Here is a 20,052-nt window from a genome sequence, read left to right as displayed (position 1 = left end):
ACTAGAAACTTCATTATGGAAACTTAGTGTGAAACTATTGTCAAAGAACTGGTTATTATTTATAAGAATATAAATAACTTATGAACAGAACCATCATTAAAGTGTTACTCTCAAAATGTAGGTTTTGCCAGATAAAAGTTTCCTCGTACAGTAAAAAAAAGAAAAAAAAGGCAAAGTTAAGTTTTATTTTCTTGTAAGATCTCGGTACTCTTTTTACCGTGAACGTTATACTAACTACTGAATGCATATGTTGGGTGTATACTAAACTGGTTTGCTACAGCCCTATTCACTCTTTACTAGCTCAACCTATCAAGAGAGCGTTAGTTTCAGCCTTTACTCATAAATTACTTACTTTTTACATGTTCTAAACGATCCTTAATTTTCAAAATAATTTATTTCTTTGCCTCTGGTTTTTTGATGTCTGTAATTATTTTTCATATCAAAGAACTTTTCATGAAAGAGCTGTACTCAGAAAGTTTAACAATTATTCACACTAGAAATGTCATAACTAGAAGCTCAGGATTTCTTCTTGCTGAGCTAAGACAATCAGCGCCCCTAGGTGACGTTCTGCACACGTTACGCTACATGCTGTATCTAATTGAAGACAGTTATTATTCTTTAGGTTGGCAACCAGCAAACTGGAAACTTCACGTTACTATCACTCAGTGACAATGCTTGCTAGTGGAAAAACATGTCTTGAATGTTATCACAGTTTAATGAACTGGTTCTAACTTATAAACTTATCTAATAAATTTGTTTTCAGCAGCAAAGCTTTTATCATAAAAATATGACATTAACGTAAAAAAAGAAATTTCGAAATTCAACTAATAAAGCCACTTACTTGCTTCATTAATTTATTAGCACTGATTCGACCATGAATGACATAACGGAATCGAAACTGACCAAATTTGATAATAACGATAATGAAACTAATGGAACAACCACTCTGCCAGAATACCTGACTTTCAATGATGAAAGCGTGAGAGAAATCGCTGTTTACAGTATATTGTTTGTTGTAGCAGCGATGGGAAATCTTCCCGTATTTATTAACCTGCTCAGAAGTCGACAGAGAAAGTCCCGTGTCAAGCTTATGATGTTAAACTTAGCTATAGCAGATCTTATCGTAACATTTATTATGATTCCACTTGAAGTTTCCTGGCGAATTACTGTAGAGTGGATCGCAGGTACAGTCGCTTGTAAAGTGATGTTGTTCCTTCGAGCTTTCGGACCCTACTTGTCTTCTATGGTTCTTGTGTGTATTAGTCTAGACCGATACTTTGCTGTTGTACATCCACTGAAAGTTAATGACGCTCAGCGGAGAAGCAAGATCATGATAGCATTAGCGTGGATTATTAGCTTACTATGTGCTATTCCCCAGGTAAGTTTTTAATCGATCAAAAGGGTAAAAAAAAAAGAAGGAACTCTTCTAGTTTTATCATTAGTTTGTGTTTTGTTATTGTGTAAATTTGATTTACATATACACTTAAAATTCAATTGTATTATACATAAAAATACTTAATTTTTGTGTTCAGTTAGGGCGAATTTTCGATTTGACAGGTAACGAATTTGAAACTTAGACTCATGAAATTTATTTCAACCAATATTTTTAAAGGTAATATTCTAAAAGTGTAGTACACAACTTGCATTTAACACCTAGTCTGAGAGTCCATGAAACCGGTATTGAAGTAAGAACAAAAAATGTACACCGGTAAAGTATCGAATCTGCTAATTTCCATCCACACTTCTACTCTAAAAGATACAAAGTATGTGAAAAATAAAATGGCAAATAACGGTAAGTATTAGAAATATAAAATAATTAGCTATTTATAAAGGCCAAGTGCGTTTGTGTGTAGTTATAAAAAGGTTTTAGAAACCTAAGGTTACCATTAAAAATGTATAATTGTACATTAAGACTGAGTATTATTATCATGCGCCTAAAGAGTAAAATTTATAAATATAAATAAATACCCGGTATTCATAAAGCGAAGTCTTAAAGGGAGAAGACTTAGATACTAGAGACAACGTAAAAACATAACAAGCTAGGTTTAGAAACATCACAAAAGTTGTTGGTGTTAAGAAAATAAGTGTAACGTGAGAAGCTAAATATTTGAACAATACAATGTGAATAGCGGTTAAATTCTAAACCATACCAACTGTCTAGATATTAGAAAATTAAAAGTTATAGAAACACAGAAAAGCGGGTAAATGACACGAACTAAAGGTAAATTATAAAAACAACGCAAACTGTAGGTGCTAGGGATCTGAGTAGTTAAATAATAGAAACAACACACGATGAGTAAGTTTATGGAATGTAAGAAGATAAATACTAAGAACAACGCAAAGTAAGTAGTTGTTGCTTGGAGCTGAAGAAACTAGATAGTAGAAACAAAGTAAATCGTGTAGGTGCTAAACACTTGAACAGTTAGATTATAGAAACAATGCGACTTGAATAGTTGGTTGAAAATTGAGGTACTTGATAATAAAATGAATACAAAATAGATAAGTTTTAGAAAAGTTAGAACCCAAGTAGAAGAAACAACGTAATATGTTAGGTAGGATATAGAAACATGAAAAGCTAGATTATATAGGCGGTAAGTGTCAGAAATGTGAAGTGCTAGAACTACACAAAGTAGATGTTAGGAACTGGAAGTGTATAATTTTAAAGCCATAGCAAAAGAAGCTCATGTGGAAACACGAGTAGCTAGCTTCTAGATGTAATAAGAAGCAACCTAGAATTAGCAAAGAGGAAAGTTCTTCACTACAGACAACGCAGGAGTGAATTAGTGTTAAGAATGTGACAGCTTAAGTAGTAAAAACCTTAAAGTGAACCAATGTTAAGAACGTGGCATGCTAAGTAGTAGAAACAATACAAAGTTAATTAGTGTTAGGAACATAAGATAATTAGCAGAATTAACAAAAAATGAATTAATGTTAACAGAACATAATAATCTAAGTAGCAGGAACAACAAAACAAAGTGAATTAGTGTTGGAAACGTGATAAGTTTGAATAATAAAAAACATTCAATGAGATTAGGTGTTTAAAACATGAGACCTAGATTTTAGAAACAGCGTAAAAACTGGGTTCCTAGATAAAACGCAAATTGAATAAGAGCTATAAATGTGATTTAATAAGTGTCAATTAGAGAGATGTTGTAACCAGATGTTCACAAAAACAAGAAGTTAATGGACATAATGTTCAATGACTTGTGAAAGGTAGCATAAAAGTGACAAGACATTGAGATATAATCAGAATAAAAATACAAAAAACTAAATTGTCAAAACAAAAATGATTTTAAAAGGCTACAAAATAAATAAATCATTTACTAAAAATCTATATTAAAATGTTAATGACAAAAAGAGTAAATTATTTTATTCGAAAGTGAGGTATTTAAGCAGGAATAATAAACTAATGCAGACTAAACACACAAGATCAGTTGTTTGATGTAGTCAGCCTCAACAGAATCTCTCCAGTTCGTCTTGACAACTGAAACAATATCGGTAGTCTGATGTAATCAGCCATGACAGAATCTACTCAGCTTGTCTTGACGCCTTTAAGACCAGAGCTTATATTCTCTAAAAGTCTCAAAACTACTTTTGCAACATACATTCTTTTTGTAAAATGAAACAAAGGCACCAAGATATGGAAATATCTCAAGGTATCCGCAACACTAAATTAAGAAAGTTGTTGTTTTTAGTTAAGCACAAAGCTACACAATAGGCTATCTGGGCTCTGTCCACCACGGGTATCGAAACCCGGATTTTAGCGTTGTAAGTCCAAATTAAGAAGGACACAACACACATATCCTACAAAACGGTAGGTAAGTTCATTGTCCAGTCAAGTCACAAAAAGTAATAAGCTGAAATTTTACACATGATCTCAATTGAATTTAGTTGTTCACAATTAGAACTTAAAGATGTAAAACTTTGGTAGGCAAAAAAATATACACTATACTTACTACAAAATTTCCCACTCCTAGTCTTACGCTTAACGTCAAGCCGACGGTAATTTAAGTATAACACCAAAGCAATTCTGCGAAATCAGATAAACAATTAAAATTATTGGTTAAACTGCACACAAACAACAAATGTTATGGAATGACATAATATGGTAATAAACGCAAAAATTACTATACCTGTACATTGGATTTGCAAGCGTGATAAGTACCCTCAAAAAACACTTGCAAGAAAACACAAAAAGGGAAAAAATATATAAAATTAAATACATAAAAATAAATACTCAAAACAACAGTATGTTTATTTGCTTTTGAATTTCGCGCAAAGCTACACGAGGGCTATCTGCGTTAGCCGTCCCTAATTTAGCAGTGTAAGACTAGAGGGAAGGCAGCTAGTCATCACCACCTACCGCCAACTTTTGGGCTCTTCTTTAACCAACGAATAATGGTATTGACCGTCACATTAAAGCCTCCTCCCTCGGCTGAAAGGGCGAGCATGTTTGGTGTGACGGGGATTCAAACCCGCGGATTACGAGTGGAGTGCCTTAGCCATCTGGCTATGTCGGGCCCAACTATAATATGAAAAAAAAAAACACTTCAGAAACCAAAGTTACAGAATATACGCTAAGTTACCAAAACAAAATCTTAAGATTCAAATATAATGCAGTTCACATAGGCAGCTCAAAATAAAGTTAAACCTTTTATTAAATGGAAATATTTGTATACGATATATAATTATCGACCAGGGAATGATCTTTTTATTTAAATGATATAACGCCTAGAACTTGAAAATGTACAACACATATAAAAACATCCCTTTGAAATAAAGCACATACAACAAAATAAAGTGTGTATGTAGTGAGAGGAGCACAGAAAAAGGCGAGAAGCATGCAACATCAAAGATGGGAAAACATTTAATTTCTTGCAATTCCAGAAAATAATCATAAAATGGAAAGAAATTACTAAATAAAATAATCGATATTAAGTTCAAAGCAAGTCGTATAGCATTAAGATATAAAATAAAACTGTCCACCAACGTTACATTAGATTAACATTAGTATTAACCCCCAATTTGAAATAAACTCCTTTACCACAACATATATGATATACAACCCTTTAGAACAGCCATATATTAAAGTAAAAATGACGTAATCATAAAATGATGTTTAAACACATACCCTAAGGTATGACAACGAGTTATTAGTCCACAGTATTCTAGTCTCAGTACGATATTGTATTTGCTCTCTTCTGATGTTTGGTAATTTCACTGTCGCTCTCATCACTGCTTACTCCCCCACTTTGACATCAAGCAAAGTGAATTATTTGAACTCCGTGAAACCATGCTCAGTTCAGTTCCTGTTTCCGATAAACTTGTCTTACCAGGCGTCCTCAATGATTTAATCAGCTGTGATTACACGATATAGAGCAAAGTACTTGGGAAACATGATGTTTGCAAACAGAATTCAAATGGCACCCTACTACCTACCATATGCTCTAAATACGAACTTGCAATCACCAACACCATCTTTCAGTCGGCAAGCAAATAAAAAACGATTTAGATACACACACAATCTAAGCATTTCCAAATAATCGATTTCATCATCGTTCGTCAAAGTGTTTTAGTTGTGGCAAACTTACCATCTCTTGCACTCTACTAGCATCTGGTCTAATGATTAACAAGTCAGAAGTTCCATGGTGTTCTCTCAAGCCTCTCAAGAAAAGTCACAATCCTAAGCGTCTGAGAAAGACATCTCCAAATTAATCTTTTGTTGTTTGCATCTTACAAGGGAGAGTCAACACTGCTCTCTGCCTGAAGTTCACACTAGTGTTGATAAGAAATGTCAAGATCTAAATGCTACTGTGTAAAGTATGTTCATGAGGTTATTTGTCATGGCCAGAAGAAACACCAAGACTAGTTAGATAAGAATAATGAAAAAGGTTTCTCACTTTTGAACTAGATGAACTTACTTCATAAAATTAACATGGATAAGTGAATACAAGTTGAACTCCTAGAATCAACAAAAAGTGAGTAGATGATAATAAAGTGAGAAAGTAAATGGAAGATAATTAGGTAGATAGTAGAAACCACAGAAAGTAAGTCGGTGACAGGATGTTGGATAGATAGTTAATAGAGGCCAGATAAAGTGAGTAGCTCATAAGGACGTGGGTAAACAGATAACAAAAGCTACGTATGGTAAATATTCCAAAATGAATATCGAGATTCTTGAATTAACGTAAACTGATTAGATGTTATGAACTTGTGATATTAATTATTAGAAACAGCTGAAAATTAGTTGGTAATAACACGATTACAAAAACTGTATTAGATTCTTACCTTAGATGCAAGCAGGGTAGCTTGATGTAAGTAACATAAACTGTTCAATGATTAGAAGAGTGTGCTGTGGTCTTACGAATCATATTTCATCTTTTTATGTACTGATAGCAAAGTAAGAATGTGAACCATATCACCCTACTTTTGTTCTGACCAAGTTAGATGTTGTTATCTTGGGATAACGCTGTTGTAGCACAAAGTCTGGATCGTTTAGTTCTTTTAAAAGAACAAATAATATGTCGATTAATCCTGAACGACTTCGCCGATCACGTCTACCACACAAAGTTGCATTTCGACCCTGATGAACAAGTAATTTTACAAGAAAATAGTCTAACACTCTACCGCAGTCTTAATGACTGAAATTGATTGGAATAGCATGAGATTAGTTTTGTCATTTTAATTGGTCAGTATACTTTAATTTTTCTATTAAAGTTTCAAAGCATCCAAAAGCATTTCAAGCCCCGAGATTCGCACGATACCTAAATATTGTTTTTCATAATTATAGCGGTGGGTTAATAATTTATAATATTTTTAAACCATTCTTATAAAATATACACTCACTCACACACACACACACACACATGTAATTCATAATTAAACATAAACACAATGGGCTATCTGCCCACCACTTGTATTGAAACCTGGTTTCTAGTAGTCCATGCCGCTGTGCCATTAAAGGGAGTGCAATTTCCTGAACATAAGTGGAAAATAGTGAATTGTTCTATTTGATTTAGGTCAGTTGTATTGTCTTAAGATTGTGTTCCGAGGAATTTAGAACAACAATGACAATCACTTTAACAGAAAACGTAACAAAAAACTCTTCATTGTTTGTTTTAACATCTACGTCACATTTGTACCAGGGGTAGGATCAACACAACTCTTATCTTTGAATTCGAGTCCGTAAATGATAGCAAATGGAAGTAACAATAATAAGGATTTCACAGGTTTTTAAATTTAAGGACAAATTATTAATTATAAATGAAGATAAAGTTACAGAAATATCGAAGTATCAACAAACATTACTTACTTATTAACAATTTTAGATTACTAGCACTGCTCATTGTGAATTTGCTAATAACATATTGTATCAAACTGAAATATCAGGCAGCCCATCAGGTTTTGATAACGATTTTACATAAACTGAAAACTTTGCTATTTTCTAGAGAAGCAGAGACTTTGATATCACTTCAATTATATGTTTTATCTTCTTACAGAATACGTTTTCTTTAGTTTCTCTTCTACAATTTATTTTTCTTTACTACACAATAGTTGGTCTACAGGGGTGGATAAGATAAAACATATTTTCTTTAGTAGTAAAATGCTAAAGCTAATTTTACGATTTTCTTTGTCAGCAAAATGTTTACTTTCACATAAATTTTCTATTTGGTATATATCTCGTCAAAAATTCTCAAAACATCTTTGAAATCGTATAAGTTATTGCATTTTTTATAACGAATTCACTTTACAGAAAGGCCCGGCATGGCCAAGCATGTTAAGGCGTGCGACTCGTAATCCGAGGGTCGCGGGATCGCATCCCCGTCGCGCTAAACATGCTCGCCCTTTCAGCCGTGGGGGTGTTATAATGTGAAGGTCAAACCCACTATTCGTTGGTAAAAGAGTAGCCCAAGAGTTGGCAGTGGGTGGTGATAACTAGCTACCTTCCCTCTAGTCTTACACTGCTAAATTAGGGACGGCTAGCACAGATAGCCCTCGAGTAGCTTTGTGCGAATTTAAAAAACAAAACAAAAAAAAACACTTTATAGAAAGTATTTTGCTCTGGTAAAACAACTAGTATAATACTTTTACTCATACGTAAAGAGCATGTATCAATTATTTTTGTTTTTTTTTGAAAAATTTAATTTTATAATATAAACATTTGACTTAACGTAAAGGTAACATAAATATAGAACACGTGATTTAACATCTTAAAATCGGAGTAGCAACAACAATACTTATCAGCTGTCATCGAAGTGATCTACATACAAAACCCGAACATTGTAATCAGTGTTACCTTGGGATAGCACAAATATTATAATAAAGTAAACCTGGATATAACACATGAAATAACATCAATGAAACCTTCTAATAACATTCACGAATCATCAAGACGGTAACCTGCGTATAACTCATTAATTATGTCTAGATAACCTTGGGATAACACATACACACACAACTTAACACGAAGGCTATTTTGATGAATGAAATATGACGTAGCATCAAAGTAACCTGGGTTTGAGACTATGTGGAAGCGTGATGTGTATTTGATAAAAAAACAAACAAAAAACCCAAAACATCTATCTGCGCTAACCGTCCCTAATTTAGCAGTGTAAGACCAGAGGGAAGGAAGTTAGTCATCACCACCCACCGCCAACTCTTGGGCTACTTTTTTATCATCGAATAGTGGGATTGACCGTCACATTATAACGCACCCACGGCTGAAAAGGCGAGCATGTTTGGTGCGACGGGGATTCACATTCACCACCCGCAGATTGCGAGTCAAGTTTCCTAATCACCTGGCCTGTAATTTTGTTAACTTCAAGTATATAGTATATTATCCTGTATATTATATCACATTTTACAATTTATTTCACACTTCACTTTGAAAGCGGTATATTTGGAATGCTCACATGCTCAGTCTAGGCTAAATGATTAATAGAAAACTAAAAACATAAGTCAAAGTGAGTCAAAAAGTAGAAGGGCTTAACCCTTTCTATTTCGATTCATTGTATTTTTCGAAATTGAAAGTTGTAATGAACGGCGTAATTCTATTGCTCGTGAGTATTATTTGTACAACGGTGTTCGTAAATATCTTAATCCAACTCACTTCTATATATAAGTATGATAATATGTGTTTGCTATTTATTGGCATTATTTTGTTTTATTATCCTATGTGGTAGCATAGTTTTTGTACTTAAGTCTATAGTTCTATTATCTTATGAACAACCAAAAATGTAATGTTATTTTAACAATCGATAAAATTATGTAAAAAGCTTGTATTTTCTGACTTGATGCAAATTAGTACTAAATTTTGGGAATGATGTGGATGTGTAGGGTTTTAAGAAGAAGTTGTACTCAATGTTACAATAAGACAGACACACAAGTCAAAATTCAGGTAAGTCATTGACATGTACTCAATGTTTGATAAATACAATAAGACAGACACACAGGTCAAAATTCAGGTAAGTCATTGACATGTACTCAATGTTTGATAAATACAATAAGACAGACACACAGGTCAAAATTCAGGTAAGTCATTGACATGTACTCAATGTTTGATAAATACAATAAGACAGACACACAGGTCAAAATTCAGGTAAGTCATTGACATGTACTCAATGTTTGATAAATACAATAAGACAGACACACAGGTCAAAATTCAGGTAAGTCATTGACATGTACTCAATGTTTGATAAATACAATAAGACAGACACACAAGTCAAAATTCAGGTAAGTCATTGACATGTACTCAATGTTTGATAAATACAATAAGACAGACACACAGGTCAAAATTCAGGTAAGTCATTGACATGTACTCAATGTTTGATAAATACAATAAGACAGACACACAAGTCAAAATTCAGGTAAGTCATTGACATTATTTATAATGTTTGTTATACTTCCAATAAATATTTTTTTAAGTTCCTGAAGATAAAACATATATAACACATCAAATTAACTAATATGGTTTGTCAACTTGAGCCGAGTGTTTGTTGTTGGAATATATAAAAACGCAGTAGTGTGCTCCAAAATTAGGGGCTGCAGTTGTGTTATAAGAGTGACGGTGAAATTCCAGTATTCGATCAGACAAAAGCTTTCCGACAGTAGGAACTGCCTCTACTTTAGTTTGTTACTAAAATTAGGGATGGTCAGGTTTAGATATTCATAGTGGCACTGCGCAAATAGCCCATTCTGTAGGTTTGTGCTCAACTACAAGCAAACTAACTCTATCCTAGTCTACATCTTCAACCTTAACAAATAAAATGAAACGTTTCATTGCTGCTAGTGTTGAACCTTTTTTTACTGGTTTAAGATACTTTACACAAGTTGATGTATCAGATATTTAAATTCTCGTAATTTGTATCTCTGCTTGTCTATATACACGTGTTTATATATGACTTCACTGGCACAACCACAAGTCTAGGGAGTTATAACGCTGAAAATCATGGTTTCGATACCCTTAGTGAGCACATCACAGATAGCCCATTGTGTAGATTTGTGCCCATTATAAGAAATATATATATATTTATTTAAATAACTCGTGAGGAGGTTAAACTTTGTTTGAACTGACATAAAATATTGCTCTGTTATGAGCTTATCTTACAACTCATTATCTATGTATAATTCACTATCAAGTAATAAGATAGTAATTCGACTCGTAATCTGAAGGTCGCGGGTTCGAATCCCCGTCGCACCAAACATATTCGCCCTTTCAGCCGTGGGGACGTTATAATGTGACGGTCAATCCCACTATTCGTTGGTAAAAAAGTAGTCCAAGTGTTAGCGGTGGGTGGTGATGACTAGCTGCTTTCCCTCTAGTCTTACACTGCTAAATTAGGGACGGCTAGCGCAGATAGCCCTCGAGTAGCTTTGCGCGAAATTCAAACAAACAAACAAACTTCATTTTCACACTAGTATCTAAATCTTCAATAGGTCTAAAGAGATTGAAACGTAACGAAAAATATGATAGTAACTTCGTTTTGAAAACGTTTGGTCCCAAACTAAAAATTTAGGGACGAGTGCCACGGGAGTGTTCAAAATAATTTTTCTCTTTACCCAGTTCATAATTTACCATTACATAGATGTCTTAAAATTCCAGTCATCTAAGATTATAAAAAAAATGCATACACATAAACATCTATGTGCATGTATACACACACTCGTAGATATATAAAAAAACAAATGCCAGGTTTATTTTATTGCATATAACTCTAATTATATTATTATTTTCCAACTTATGTAAGTATATTTTTGGTTAATATAAAGTAAATTAGAATAGCTTGATTAAGGTTTTTTTCCATAAAAGCCATTAAAAATCACATTTTTACTAATATATCAGTGTTAAGTATTACAAACTGTAAACTGCTACAAATTTTGCAATATCGAATATGCTCTAAATGCATAATACTCTGAATGGCATTTGTTGGTACGTTACTATTTGAAAAGGAAAGTCCGAAAAATTGAAATGTGAACTTTGTTTTATGAATTTCGCGTAAAGCTACACGAGAGCTATCTGCTATAGCCGTCCCTAATTTAGCAGTGTAATACTAGTTATCACCACCCACCGCCACTTGGGCTACTCTTTCACCAACGAATAGTGGGACTGAGCATCACATTACAACGCAACCACGGCTGAAAGAGCAAGCATGTTTAGCGACGGGGTGAAATATGAACTAATTACATTTATCATAAATGTTAATATAACTATCTTAATATCTAGATCTAAATAATGTGCTTCAGTATTTGATATGGAAATGTTGTGGTTTTTACTTTTTTATTTATTTTGTAGGTATATCTTTTGTTTATTTATTTACTTTTATTTTCCTTCTCTATGAAGCCCCCAGTAACACAGCAACATGTTGTGGACTTACAATGTTACTGGTTTTCAATACCCGTGGTGGCAAGATTTAGCAGCTTTGTGCTTAACTTTAAACAAACAAAATTCTTCTCTTTAGAATTAAATCAAATTATATATACATATATATAGTCACCACGTGAAAATAGGCAACAAACTGTAGACAATTATGTACGTTAAATTAACACAATTTTAAATATAGAAATCATTAAACTATCCGTGTTCTGTCCACCGTAAGTGTTGATACCCGAATTGTAGCATTATAAGTCCTAAATTTATTGTCAAAACCCTGGAGAAAAAAGTCGTGGTGAAACGGGATGTATCAGAACTACGTTCTCACATTGTTTGCCATTTTGTAGATAGTTTGATACACTAAAAATTGATAGCATTTGGAAAAATATATATAACAGCTGTTTTCAACACTGAATATTCATACGCAAACACATCATAAAGATTTTTTTTAAAGGCGAGAATCATCCAGAAAGAGACCTGCAATAGATCGTGTAATAACCGTGGTAAAAAAACTCAAGCATCTCTTAACTGGTGAGAATCCACGAACAACAACAACAACACCAAAAAGTATCAGTAGGAAAAGCTACCTCCATATCTTAGACAACAATACTCAAAACAATTAAGAAGTATCTCAGTCTGGGGAGTGATACAAGTCACATATTGTTTCCATGGGCTGTCTCGGGTGAGACGGGTATTTGAACCTGTTACCTGCAGATTACGAGTCGAGAACTATAACCATCTGGTCATGACGAGTTGTGAGCTATTTACAATAAAAACTTCTTTCCCTAAAAAAGAAGAATTTTAGGTTTAACATTCTCCTTTATTTATAACATGTTTGCAATATAATACATACTCTGTGTATATTGTAATGAAGGTAATCCAAATCATGCTTTATAATCAACTTAATAAATTAATAAATAATACTAAGAGAAAAAATAATTAATTTTATATTACAATTCGATGAAATATTAATTGAATTTGGAGATTTTTATTTGATTATTTTAATTATGGCCTTTATTAGGCCAACTCTTGAGCTATTCTTTTATCAACGAATAGAGGGATTGACCGTAACATTATAACGCCCCCACGGCTAAAAGGGTGAGCATGTTTGGTGTGATGGATATTCAAACCCGCGACCCTTAGATTTCGAGTTGAGTGCCTTAACCACCTGGCTATGCCGGGCTTAACAGCTGTGAAGCAATACTGTCAGTTGTAATAGTAACGTAATAGTTAGTTGAACCGTCGTTTTAACTAGCCTTTCACCGTGTAAGGGTTTCTTGGACAACATATGTTTTTAAACACATTTATCTTAACTACATATTTTATGAATTCATGACTTTGTTGATTACAGGATCCAGGATAACATAAGAGTCACGCAAAAATGTCACCAAAATTATAGTTAATCCCATTAATTACTGGGGCTCTCCTCTGTATTTTATGTAAGAAATGAATTATTGTACCTAATGTTTCGGTCAGTTCTCTACACTAATGTTTGAACAAGCGAAAACAATTACTCATATATGATGCAATTTATGGACTTTATTGGTAATTTCAGAGTTTTGTAACTTATTAACATGTGATACTTTCTATTATCTTAATTTGCTGTTCATTATGGAACTTTCTATTAGCCACTACAATGCTAGACTTAAAACCAGTGTTTTAGGTTGTTGTACATGATACAAAATGTCTGACCTATTTTCATTTTTTTTTTGTTATATATGTGTGAAGAGACATCTAACCTAGTCATGGAGACTACAAATTCCATGTTGCAATATGGACATATAAATTTGCTTGTAATTAGTATACATTTACCCTCTATCTTATACGTTCATGATATATAAAATTCTAAGTTATGTAGTTACTTAGCACGAATTTTTCAAAAGATTTAAAACACTTAGAATTTAACAAACGTACTCTTAGAGTGATTTTCACTTAGAATCTTTATACTAACTTACCTCTAGAAAAGAAGAAAAAGATGTATACTTTGAATTAATCTTTACTTACTATGATGTTGTGAATGACTCAACAAAAGACATTTGTTCTGAACAAGTGTGTTTTGGTAGTACAGTCGCCCCTGATTTTTCAGTACTGAAAATCAGAAGCTCGATTTATAACACAGTTGATACAGTTAGTATGATATCAACTTCAGTTGATAGAGTTAGTATATTATCAACGGTAGCTAATTTATCTTAATGCTTTCATGAAAAATGCAAATTCGATGAATACTCCATCTGTTTACGATACTTTGTCACTGAGATATGTTGTTAACATTTTTGTTTTATATTTAGGTCAGAATGTTCCATTTCCTCGTTTCTGCGCCATTTGAACCATGAAGGGGCTATATTATGTATTGGTCAATCTCACTATTCCTTGGTAAATGGGTAGCCCTAAGAATTGGCAGTGAGTGATGTTGACTAGCTGCCTTCCTTTTAGTCTATCAGTAGATTAGAGACGATAAGCGCAGTTTGCTCCTGAGTCGCTTTGCATGAAATTCTGAACAAATTTTTCTTTTTCAGAAAACAAATTGTAATAGAAATAAGCGTGAAGATGTCCAAGGTCTTAGGAGGCCTCAAATAAAAATTTAGGGAAAATCTGGCGCAGTTATAATGATAATCCTTATTTTGAGAACAATATTTAATTTATTCATTTTGTTATGGTCATAGTCGTAAATTAAAAATTGATCGCAAAGTTGTCTAAGCTATGAGATTATCTAGTAACTTTCAATATGCCAGCCACAGGAAGGCAATTCATTAGACAACTGCAAGGAAATTAGTTTGTTTTTAATGTTGCTCATTAATTTAATGTACAATCTTAAAACTGTCACCCTAATAAAAAAATTTAAGTAGGAAAATTACAGAGTTATACATACCTGTTAAAATGAAGTGGAGCTGTTACTTAATTAAATTTTGTATGTGTCGAAGCGCTCTGCGTGGGCTTTGTTAAACATGTTAATAATGATTATAAATGCCGTAGTTTCAATATTAAGAGCCTCCATAGTGGTAGAGCCTTTACTGTAATTGCCACTTATATATAAATAAAATTATCTAGAAATCAGGTAACGATTAAAAAAGAAATACTGATTTTCTTCAGGTAAGTGTTTAAGTGCTCAGGTTTTAAAGTACCATTGTATAATTAAAACACTATAATTGAAAAACCTTATAGTGTTACAATAACAAGTTAAATGTCGATATTCTTTTTATACTCTAAAACATACTAAGAGTGGTTAATTTTACTGACGTAAGTGGCCATTCTTTAAAAATGGTTATGTAAAATTATTCCTCCCAGCTGTATCACTAGCATGATAGCTGTTAGTATCTAGGGGAAGGCCGAAAAAACGGCCGATGCATATCATTTATTCCTCATCAGTTTCAAATCTCTACTATAACAAACTAACAGATTTTTTTTAAAATAAATATCTAAATTAGGTTTTCAAAGGCTAATAAGATTAGGCTTAGCCAACAACATCGCCAAAGCAGAGAACCGGCGAGTAGAGTAACATAAAAATGTTCTGCTGATTGTTTTAACCTCAGAAGGGTTAGCTCACTAATGTTTGAAGTTGTTGCGATTATTTACACACCAAAATGTTGCAGAAGTAGTATAGTGTTTTACTAACTTCAACACATCATGATTATCAAGACAGTACATCATCCATGCTAAAATTACTGCCTTCATATTGACTGCTATTCACAAATTTAATTGTTAGAAAAAAGAAAATAGAGGTGGGTTTGTTTGAAGTCGAGCAAAAACAACACAATAAGCTGTATATGCCCTGTCTACCATGGGTACCAAAACTCAGTTTCTAGCAGTGTGAGTCCGCAGACATAACTCGGTCCCACTGTGGGGAAAAACAAAAAGAGAGAAAGCAAGTAATAAAAGAAAATTTGAAGAAAACAATGCTATTATAGGGATGGAGCCAGCAAAAGTACAGAAATATATAAAACTGTACAAAAATTCCTAGATAAATGGCCGCTGAGTCAATGCTAATAAGCTTATAGAAATTATCCATTGTAATACTTTGTAGCATTACTCAGTTTAAGTGCTTTCATTGAAGAATGAATTCATGCAAGTGAAAGGAATTCAACATGTTAGTGTGTATTTATATATATATTCATCCCTACTATGTTTTTGTTACTTTTTGACCCTCTCTACAGCATCCGCTTTAAAAAATAATGTTTTTATGATCACTTTTGTATGTATATATATATATACATATAACTTATTACTAATAAGAAAATTACCTTAATAATTGAAGGATAAAGTATCATAGTAAATAAAGTACAAAGAAGAAAACTTAAAATTCGTTGCATAAACATTTTACAGTCTAAAACAACGTAAGGATGTAGGATATTGGGACAAAGAAAAGAAATCAAAAACATATTTCGAGACATATAAACAAAACTGCAAACTGAATAACAGAAGTGTTAAATATAATTGGGGATGTAGCATTACTACTAATAATAACACTATATAACAAAATGTTTACTTTTTTTGTTCCTGAACAGAAAGTATAATTTCCCAATTGCTTATGTCTGAAGTAAATGTAAGCCGTCCCTAATTTAGCAGTGTAAGACTAGAGGGAAGACAGCTAGTCATCATCACCCACCGCCAACTCTTGGGGTACTCTTTTACCAACGAATAGGGGGATTGACCGTCACATTATAACGCCCCCACGGCTGAAAGGGCGAGCATGTTTGGTGTGAAGGGGATGCGAACCCGCGACCCTCAGATTACGAGCCGCACGCCTTTACACGCTTGGCCATGCCGGGCAGCCAACTACTGAGAGAACTTTTCAAACTAGATGCATTTATTTGATCTGTATCTGACAATATTAATAATTAATATTTTCTCTTTGTTTCTTTTTGATGACATAAAATTTCTTTCTCTAAGACTATATCTATTTTCCTGAAATCTTGAATAAAGAGCAATCTCGCTACAAAGTGGCCAAAAGTCTTTAAATTAAATGTTACTTCAGTTATCTTTATGATTAATTTTGCTTTTGTGTTCGCTCAAAATGTATCAGGTCATCCCTTAAGCAATGTTCGATTTTAGGTTCAGAAAAATATGAAGGACTTCAAACGTTTTTAATGTATGTTCCACTATTATTAATTACTTCCTGCCAACGATTTACAAGCTTCTGAATGATACTTTTATAAAATACTTGGGGTTTGGAAAAAAAGAATGTAGAGAGGGTAGTTTTGACATCTTCATGTGTTTCCAGCTCTTTTCCATCAAGATAGTTCTGCAAACTTCGGAGCACATGATAATCAGATGGGGAAAGGTCTGAAGAATAAAGAGGATGTCGAAGTTTTTCCCAGTCTATCTGTTCAGTCTTTGCAGATGTGATCCTTGCTGCATGGGGCCGTGCATTATCCTGGTGTAACACAACACTTTTACAATTGATCAAACCAGGCCTGTTTTCTTTCAGTGCAACATTCAAGCGCTCTCACTGTTGACAATAGAAGCAAATCAAAGTGGATCACACCATCAATATCCCACCAAACGCTTAACAAGACTTTCTAAGATTGGAGGTCCAATTTGGACTGTGCTTTAGCCAGTTTACTTGCACTGAGCCATTGTCTGCGGAGCTTAACATTTTTATAAAATATCCATTTTTCAAGTCCAGTCACTAAATTGTCCAAAAAAAGGTGGATTACGTTCACGAGAGTGCAGAGAAGTGCAAATGTTCATTCTTGCTCTAAGGTTGACCTCTTTCATATTATGAGGCACCTATTTTCCAAGTTTTGACACCCCTCTAAGCTATTGCAGATAACGGTGAACTGTTGAATGAGTTAAATTAAGCTTCTGTGCTAGTTCTTCAACTGTTACAGCACAACATTCATCAAGTACAGCTAGCAGCAAGTCATCATTAAACTCAACAGGACGGCCTGAACGTGGCTTGTCACATAAACTGCAGTCACTTGATTTGAACTTCTGAAACTACCTTCGGCATTTTCTTTCATTGAGAGACTCCGCACCATAAACACCTTGAATATTTCATGTAGTTTCTGCTGCACTATTGCCTTTCTTAAACTCATAAAACATTATATATGCCTAATGTGCTTCTCAGACACATCCATCTTCATAAGGGTTTATTTGATTAATGATCTGAAAAGGTGGAGTTGGGTTAGTTTCTGTTATTTGTCTGAACATTTTTATACGCGTTCTACTATATATTTTAAATCATTAAAGTTTTCTACAAAGACAGAAATGATGATGCACTTTCTGTATTAAATTTTCGGACATTACGTATGGGATGACCTTATGGAATATAGAATATGCGCTTTTGCATATAACCTTTACAGTAATACAAATAGCGAATAAACTGTGCAAAAGTTCCGATTATACACTGATTTAATACGTTGTTAATATTTGTAAACCACATGGGCAAAGTATTTTATGCAAACTAATCATGATGCGCCAACTCCGTTTCATTTAGAGAACTCAAGAAATAACCTGACATACTACAATCAGAAGGCTAGTTTTTGACTGGCTGTTCGAAGATGTTTGTCGCAAAATTGTCTTACACGTGGTAATCAAAGGTGAATACATCTACAACTGACTAACTTATTCAAGGATTAGACGATTGGACAGACTAACAAAGTGAAACAAACACCAGACTGTGTCCTAGTTGATTGTTTCCTTCAAAACCGCATTTAATCGTACTATGCAAATGACATTCCACGAACTATCGTATATCGTGCGTAAAACCAGTTTAAAATATACTCATCATAGTTGCAAACAACAAAGCGTAGTTTAGCAGTGAACAGTGCTCAAACTTTAGAAAGCGAGAAACTAGAAACATATTACATATTCTGATCAGTCAAATATTAAACATTTACCAGCTACTTTACTGTGTCTGTGTTTTCACGATAGTGATAGCTGCTGGAGGTGGTGTAATTACATAGACAGAGTTTATGTGCTGAGAAAAGTCATATTATTCATTCATAAAGGTAACATAATGTGAGTGAATGATTGTTTCAGTAATTTCCACCCCACAAAACTGGATTTCTACCGTGGTGGAGAAAGACTTTTTCAAGACGGTTGTATAAAATACTACTCATATTGTAAGAAATTGGTTCATATGACAAGGTAGTAAGTTTGTATCACTTTCTTTGCCCAACACGACCAACAGTTCTAAATCTATTTCAACATCTGAAGCATGATGTGTATTTGTGTAAATTATCACATTAAAAATCGAGTTTTATATTTGCGGTGAGCAAAGCATAGTAGCAAATCTCATTATTCCTTGGGAAAAGAGTAGCCCAAAAGTTGGCGGTGGATGGTGTTGACTAGCTGACTTCTCTTTAATCTATTACTGGTAAATTATGGACGGCTAGCACAGATAACTCTTGTATAGCTATGCGCGAAATTCAAATGAAACAAAACATTGTTTATATAAAACTCCTTTTTTTTTTCTGCATAATCACCTTCTTTGATTAAGATATTGAAATATTCTCTTTATAAAACTCTTGATATAAGTGATATTATAAAGTAGATAAACAATTATAGTTTCAAGAAGTGTAAAAATCAATTGTCGTCATATGTTTCTTGTAAATCATTTTTATATACCTGGAACATGTAATTATTTTATTTTGTGTAACACGTTAGCTGTAAAGCATCAAAAATGAGTGAAGATATGGCAGTGACTGTTAAAGTTGATTACCAGAGATTACAAAGTGAATAAACTCGTAATATCACACTTCTTGTACGAAGCGTATATAAACTTTAGGCCTAATTATCGATTTTTTTTAGCGCTTATTGGAATTTTATTACGTTATTTATATGTCACGGAAGATAAAGATTAACTTAATGTGTTTCTTTGTGTGTTTGTTTGCTTTATTGAAGTAACTGTGTTTAGACCTATGTTAAAAACTTTGTAGCTTTGCACTTGTATAGAATAATGCACGTTAAAGTTCTTTCACGTTTGTTCTCGGGGAAAAACGTAAAAAGTTCTATTGAACAGAAATATTCTGTTTCCAGGTGAGCAAGTGCGCAGACAAAATGGATTGACAGACATTGTTCTTTTAATCACATATATAAGGAAGAAGTTAAAATGTCAAGTTCATTTTGTACGATTTGCATTTTCATAGTTGTTTTCAATAATACAGTCGCGTGCAAAGGTTCTTTCAAAAGTAAGATATAAAAAATAAATAAAGTAAGTGTTCCCAAGTTGCACAGAGGTA

General features: G+C 33.3%; 1 protein-coding gene and 1 long non-coding RNA gene across 2 annotated transcripts in view; one reads left to right on the top strand and one right to left on the bottom strand.

Moving 5' to 3' along the window:
* Window positions 1-807: 807 nt before the first annotated feature.
* The window catches only part of LOC143248334 (adipokinetic hormone/corazonin-related peptide receptor variant I-like), a 55,506-nt gene continuing 36,261 nt past the window's right edge, over window positions 808-20,052 (top strand). The window contains exon 1 of the mRNA XM_076496705.1: window positions 808-1,378. Coding sequence (XP_076352820.1) covers window positions 875-1,378 — 504 coding nt within the window. The 5' untranslated portion in view covers window positions 808-874. The remainder of the gene's footprint in view (window positions 1,379-20,052) is intronic.
* LOC143248335 (uncharacterized) lies at window positions 3,956-5,918 on the bottom strand. The gene is made up of 3 exons (XR_013026921.1): window positions 5,132-5,918; window positions 4,364-4,525; window positions 3,956-4,030 (listed from the first exon to the last, which is right to left on the bottom strand). It is a non-coding gene; the product is annotated as an uncharacterized LOC143248335 (long non-coding RNA).

This window comes from Tachypleus tridentatus, chromosome 4 (assembly GCF_004210375.1).
Source record: "Tachypleus tridentatus isolate NWPU-2018 chromosome 4, ASM421037v1, whole genome shotgun sequence".
Lineage (NCBI taxonomy): Eukaryota > Metazoa > Arthropoda > Merostomata > Xiphosura > Limulidae > Tachypleus > Tachypleus tridentatus.
The sequence above is the reverse complement of the archived record's forward strand: the minus strand, read 5'-3'. Positions and strand labels throughout refer to the sequence as shown.